The sequence below is a fragment of the Eufriesea mexicana genome, unplaced genomic scaffold, assembly GCF_001483705.2.
Source record: "Eufriesea mexicana isolate 0111107269 unplaced genomic scaffold, ASM148370v2 scaffold124, whole genome shotgun sequence".
NCBI classification, from domain to species: Eukaryota; Metazoa; Arthropoda; class Insecta; order Hymenoptera; family Apidae; genus Eufriesea; species Eufriesea mexicana.
Window position 1 is genome coordinate 2,662,106 of NW_016908357.1, and position 6,292 is coordinate 2,668,397.

Consider the following 6,292-nt stretch of genomic DNA (forward strand, 5'->3'; position numbering starts at 1 on the left):
ATCATATATATATACATATATATATAGAAGCAATAATATAAGAATTAGTGATATGATTATTATATAGCTCGCTTCTCCACTAGATGATAAATTATCTTGTGACTCACTTTTAATCAATACAAACAAAAAATGATATACATGACATATGTTAGATAATACAGAGACACATACGTACGCATACGTTATTGCGTGTTAATTTGATTTAAAATACTGTTACGAAAAAAAGAAATACATAACAATAAATTGTAAAACACTTGTTAGAAGTAAATTTGTGAATATCGACGAGGTATGTCAATATACGAATAATCAATCTTCTTTCGAAGAGAACATGCACGGATACAACTTCAAACGCACCAAAGAAGATGATTCTAGGATAGTATAATTTTTTCAATGTACGAATAGAATTTCTATGGAACATTCTAATTTCAAGTTTTGCGTAATGCACATTAAATGCATTGAAACTAAAATGATCTATAAATTTACTGAGCGGTAAAACATCAGAGTACCTGAAGAATAAATCCTGGAGTGTGTCGAAATCACTTTAATAGCGTGGTTGATTAGCAGTGTTAGCCATTTGGGCGCGGACAGCACTACTAGCTAAATTACCTGCCGCACGTTGCAAATGTTCATTGCGCAAGAAAGTTGTGGCAAACTCTTGTTGTGCTTTTGAAACGCTCACAACATTCAATGAGCGATATATGCGATGAACCTACAATTTACATTTTATCATTTCATATTTAGTTATTTGTAAAATATATTTTTTGAAACTGCATGACTACGGTACCATACCTTAGTTAATAATAGCAGCTCACCACACGCAGTGAGAACAAAACAGATGGCAATAAGGAGTAACAAGAAGCCAACAAATGTTCCTTTAGCTGTATTGTCGAACATCCGGATAGCAACAATAATACCACTGTAATTATAAAAATTTAAAGAATTAGGTAAAGAATACGATTGTTGATATATATTTGTGGGTCGAGTATTAAAATATTACCATGTTCCTGAGCCAGGAATACCTATAGCCTGAATCGCTGTGACAATTAATTGAAAGAAAAAGACGAAGAAAAATACGATGAAGTTAAAAGAGCTGTCATTTCTAAAATAAAAAAATTATTAATAATAACGTAAGTATAGAAATGTTAATGTACAATCAAGTACATACTTGAATGCCTTGTATGATGGTCTGAACCAACATAAGAACGAGAATGGAGTAAAAAGTAATAGATACAATATTCCAAGACCAAATGTTGAAAATCCTTTATTACATAACAATAAAATGAATCCACCAATAACATTAAGTATTAAAACACAGCTGTGAACTGTAATTCAAAATTATTATTTTATCATTTGCTATAGAAAATTATACTTTGCTTATTAAAATTATCTGCAATAAATTAAACTTACATATCCATAGATGGTATAGTTGCCTGACTACCTTCTGAAAGTTTATATGAATTTCCATATCAATATCTTGCTGGAAGCAAGGTTGGAAGCAGCACTTATCAGGTAATGGTGGCCAGTTGTTTGTTTGTGCTTTAATAGTCAAACATATTTAATTGCTATGTTGTAATAAAAGAAATATATTAGATATCTGCCTATTGTTTAATTCAACTCACAATAGTATGGTGGTCTCATCTCATCCTCTGTTCTTGTTTTCAATTCGGGCTCTGATCTCGGCTAAAATATATTAATTTTTTAAAAATATAGTATAATATTACAGCCTGCTGCATAATATCTTGGAACATGATATTTTACGTACATTTACATCTGCAGTTGGGGATAATGGGCTGCCTAGTCCTACATTTGGCTTCGGTTGTGGAGGACGAGCATAGTTAGTTGCCTGAGGTTCTTGATTTGAAGGTTGTAATGTAGCTGGCTGCTGTGTTGCTCCAAGACCTCCATAGATTGGAGGATTTGAAGCACCTCTGACTTGTGCAGTTCCCTGTGAACTTTGTTCTGCAAAAGGATTATAATCCTCTAAACCCCTATTAGTTGGGTTAGAAGATACAGCTCTCCTTATTGCAGGATCCTAATTTAAAAAATTATTAGTTGTTACTTAATTCATTTATGTAACGATCAATTATACAAAGAAAGTTAGATATGGTAATACTTTAAGAATGTATATTTTTAGAGGATGCCTATATATAGAGTCAACAGTAGTTCAAAGAATTTCTTTATTGAATAAAAATTGGTTGAAACACTCCCTTGAAATGTCAATTTTTTATTGATAAAATAATAAGTAGTAACATTATAAATAATCCAAACTAATACAGCAAACGTAAATAATAAGATATAAATTTAAAAAAAAAAACAGCAAAAAGTTTATGAATATCAGAAAATTAATGAATTAATATCGAGGCATAATAAAAGTCTTCAACGACAATCATGAAAAAATTAATATAGTCAATTAAACATATTTATTTCCATTTGACAGTTTTATATGCAATATTGAACGAAATAGTGTGTGCTTCGGCTGTAGCCGCTATTGAAATACTTACTGAAAACGGATCATTAATATTCGGTTCCCCGAAAGGATTTTCATCGAAGCCAGACATCTTAGTAGCCGTTTATCGAACCGAACTCCAATATACCGTTGAAAATTAATAAAACTTTACGACACTCAAAATAATCTTATCTAAACCTGCCTATACTTCATGATCCATTGCGCTGCGGTTAGCGACGGTATTCCCGGTAGCCTAGCCGTATAGCTTCAAACACAAAGGAACTGCTGCCACGTCTATGTCTAATACTTTAAGATTGGTTCACATGTCACAACTAACGTTATATCGGGACTAAATCGAAAAATAAAAACCCAACAAAAAACGTAGTATTTGATCAATCTCATAAATATGATTTTTACACATACCGATGTAGTATTTCTCTGTAGAAATATCACTATTCCTATGCAAATAGTGCAATAAAAAATGTAATACAAATATTTTAGTGTCTCAAAAAGAAGACTGACTTTAAAGTTAATCTTAGTAACAAATGACTCATAGCTATAACTAACACGATAAAAATAAAACAATCAAAGTAATTTACCCCAATTGTAACTGTGATTGTGTAAGTACATAAATAATTATGTAACTATCAATGTAAGTATAGATATATTAAGTGGTAACGTAATATTGTCAGCACAATTGCAATGCGATCAATAAAGTTGTACATGCACCAATCAAATATATGAGTATCGTCAAGTCAGAAACCTACAGTATCTACACACAGCCTTAAAAAATTATCAATCTCTCAGAACACTAAAAAATGTGTTATACCAACATGCACTGAACAGGTAAATATACAGGTAAGCATAAAACAGGTGAGTATGAACCAGGAAATTTCTTTGCAGTGATTCTTGGAAATGACATCCTTTCTCTGAATTTTATCGACGAACGATCTCCTTTCATGTTATGTATTCCTGATACAGAATCGCAAAATTTACCAGAAATTTTATGTCAAGACCGGAAAAGTATTGTCTATGGAATTCTTGGAAATTTTTATATATATCACATGTATATGTTCTTATGTACTCTTTTATACTAATCGTAAAATTATAAGAAATTTCTCTAAATCACTTGTAATCTGAAACAGTTTCGTTATTCGATACATAAAGACGGATGACTTTTTACAGTTAAAAAATTAACTTTCACCTAACTTTTATGATGAGAATAAATATTCTAATGTTTTTTATTTTCGCATAATACTTCATTTCAGCCAGAAGTACAGAGGAAATAAAAATATTTTGACATACATATACGTATTATAGAAATTTATTTTGTGGAAGTACGAATGTAGATATAGGTTGTAAAAATGTATGAATTGTCAAATTTATTATTAATAACAAATTGTTCACAACGTACATTTATAATAAAAGTGAAAAAATTAATAAATTTCCAGCTATTACTCGAGCTTACATCGTATACATGTGTTAAAATATACTTATAGTTTACGAAAAGCTTACAAATTATTACACTGATTGTTAATAACAAATTAATATTATTACTAACAAATTGTTCACAACGTATATTTATAATGGCAGTAAGAAATTGAATAAATTATTGGCTATAAGAACGGATAATTAATAATTAATAAAATTAACAAAATTCGAAAATTTCTGATCGGGGTGGGGAACTCGGTCAATCGGAGGCTATATAAGGGACGCCGCTCGGATGATCAAGTCATTTGCCGGTTTGGCATCGGGAGTGTAACATCTAAATTTTTCCGTGTGCGGGAGCGGGGGTGGGTCCGGAGTGAGGTGGGGTTGACTACCCCACCCACCTCTCACCCCCTTAAACAATTTACTAATAATTTTTTTTATTTTCAGCTATTAATTATTTTTTTCTTCCAGATTTTAATTATTTTTTATTTCTCCAGGTTTTAATTATTTTCTTTTATTTCAGATATTATTTATTCATTTATATTTAATTTTATTTGACATTTCAAATATTTCGTATAATATTCGAATGTCTCGTCGTTGGGTTGTTTATGTCTCATCGTTGGGTTGTTCATATTTCATAGTTGGGTTGTTCATGTCTCATCGATGGGTTCTTAATAATTTTTTTATTTTTTCAGATTTTAATTTTTTTCTTTTCGGGGTTTAATTATTTTTTTTATTTCAGATGTTATTTATTCCTTTCTATTTATTTTTATTTGACATTTCGAATATTTCGTATAATATTCGAATGTCCCGTCGTTGGTTTCTTTCTGTCTCGTCGGTGGGTTGTTCTTTCCACTTGGTTAACCTTCATGGTTTCTGTTCGTTCGTTTTCTCTCCTCGTACTAATCCGTTTCCTTTCAGGTTCATATTAACAATAATATATTCTGTTTTAGCTTTTAGGTTTCTCAAGATTCTCAAGTTTCCTCGAGACTTTATTTGAGACACATCAATGGACGACCCGGGATGCGTGAGTTTAGACCTAAGTAGACCTAAGTAGTCCTAAGATAGATCCCTAGACTAAGTGTCATGTGCGCGCTATCTGTACAAAGGTAAGCTACCTAACTTGGAGCGAATATATATAATTCATATTTCTCGTCTCTTACCCCTTGCGTTTACCAAATAGAACATAATTGTTCTCGCGATAATCGCGATCGTTCTTCAGTACCGACTAGCCTGCGCGCCGTACTCTCGTGTACTCGATAACTTCACGTCTCATAAGTCATCCTCACGATTCGTCTCCGACACTCATTTCCAGCCACTGTCAATCTCGTCAAGCATCGAGTTCCAGGGTGGCCCCCGGGTCACTGATTCTTCTGGACTTGATGCGGGGGTCCAGCTGCCCCGGTCGCGTACGCGACTGGGGTTCGGGTATGCAACTGGACGGGCATAGTGTCTACGGTTAGACCACAGGGATGATTAAGTTCTACCCCGTGTGGCAGGGATGCGAAGTGTCTGTCCGGCTTGCAAGGCCCCGCCGGACCCTCGTATCGACTCTGGGGTTTCATTGGTTCGGGGACTATCCTTGGTCCACGTGTAAGTCTTTACGAGAATGACAGTGACTGGATTTGAGCTAGGCCCGATCGGGAGGGTGCCGAGGCATGAAGTTGTCTTGTACACGAGAGTACGTCTCCTAGGCTAGCCGGTCTTTCGAATAATCGCGATCTCGTTCGGGCGCGATCGCGATTCTTAACTTGCTCGCGTGTTTTATACTTTATTTCCCATTTTTATGAAAAATAAGATATATTAGTGTCGCGACAATGGAGTAGTAGTATACCGAATCGAAGTTCCCTTTGTAAGACACGAAATATAATAAAGTGTCAGTAGATTTTCACTTTAACTTCCTTCGCTCCAAGTTAGATTAGGGTATCTTTGATACAGATAGCGCCAGCAGGCTGCGCCATTAGGGCGCATGTCGGGTCTCGATGCGTAGCCACCTCCACGTGGTGAGACCTGGTAATTGGTATCGTTTTCCAAAGAATAATTTTTGGAAAACGATACCAAGCTAAGAGCTACGCACAAAGTTTAAGATATATCCTATCTTTTGTAAATTTTCGATGTTTCAGTTAAACATTTGACGATTTTTAAGGCTGCGGGCGGTAAGCGAACGGAATTCTTGGCAATGACGTCATTCAAATACATTTATAGTTCATAAAAATGTATAAATAATCCAATTTGTTATTAATAATAAATTGTTCATAGCGTAAATTTATAATACAAGAAAAGAATTAATTCATTGGTTATTACTTGAACAATATCATACTAATGTTTAAACGTACCTATAATTTGCAAAAGTGTAAAAATTATTACACTTATTTCTAATAACAAATTGGTCACAACGTAAATTTATAATACAAG

General features: G+C 33.5%; 1 protein-coding gene across 4 annotated transcripts in view; it reads right to left on the minus strand.

Annotated features, from left to right (window-relative positions):
• Scamp (secretory carrier membrane protein) overlaps positions 1–2,826 on the minus strand; it is a 4,914-nt gene extending 2,088 nt beyond the window's left edge. For 3 of the 4 annotated variants that reach the window (XM_017911057.1, XM_017911059.1, XM_017911058.1), the window contains exons 1-8: positions 2,502–2,825; positions 1,763–2,032; positions 1,620–1,680; positions 1,408–1,536; positions 1,166–1,322; positions 998–1,099; positions 790–916; positions 507–709 (exon numbers count right to left, since the gene is read on the minus strand). In XM_017911057.1, the coding sequence (XP_017766546.1) occupies positions 542–709; positions 790–916; positions 998–1,099; positions 1,166–1,322; positions 1,408–1,536; positions 1,620–1,680; positions 1,763–2,032; positions 2,502–2,558 (1,071 nt within the window). In that variant the 5' untranslated portion in view covers positions 2,559–2,825 and the 3' untranslated portion in view covers positions 507–541. Of the gene's footprint in view, positions 1–506; positions 710–789; positions 917–997; positions 1,100–1,165; positions 1,323–1,407; positions 1,537–1,619; positions 1,681–1,762; positions 2,033–2,501 lie in introns of all 4 variants that reach the window. The other variant, XM_017911060.1, reaches the window with a different exon arrangement.
• Positions 2,827–6,292: the final 3,466 nt, after the last annotated feature.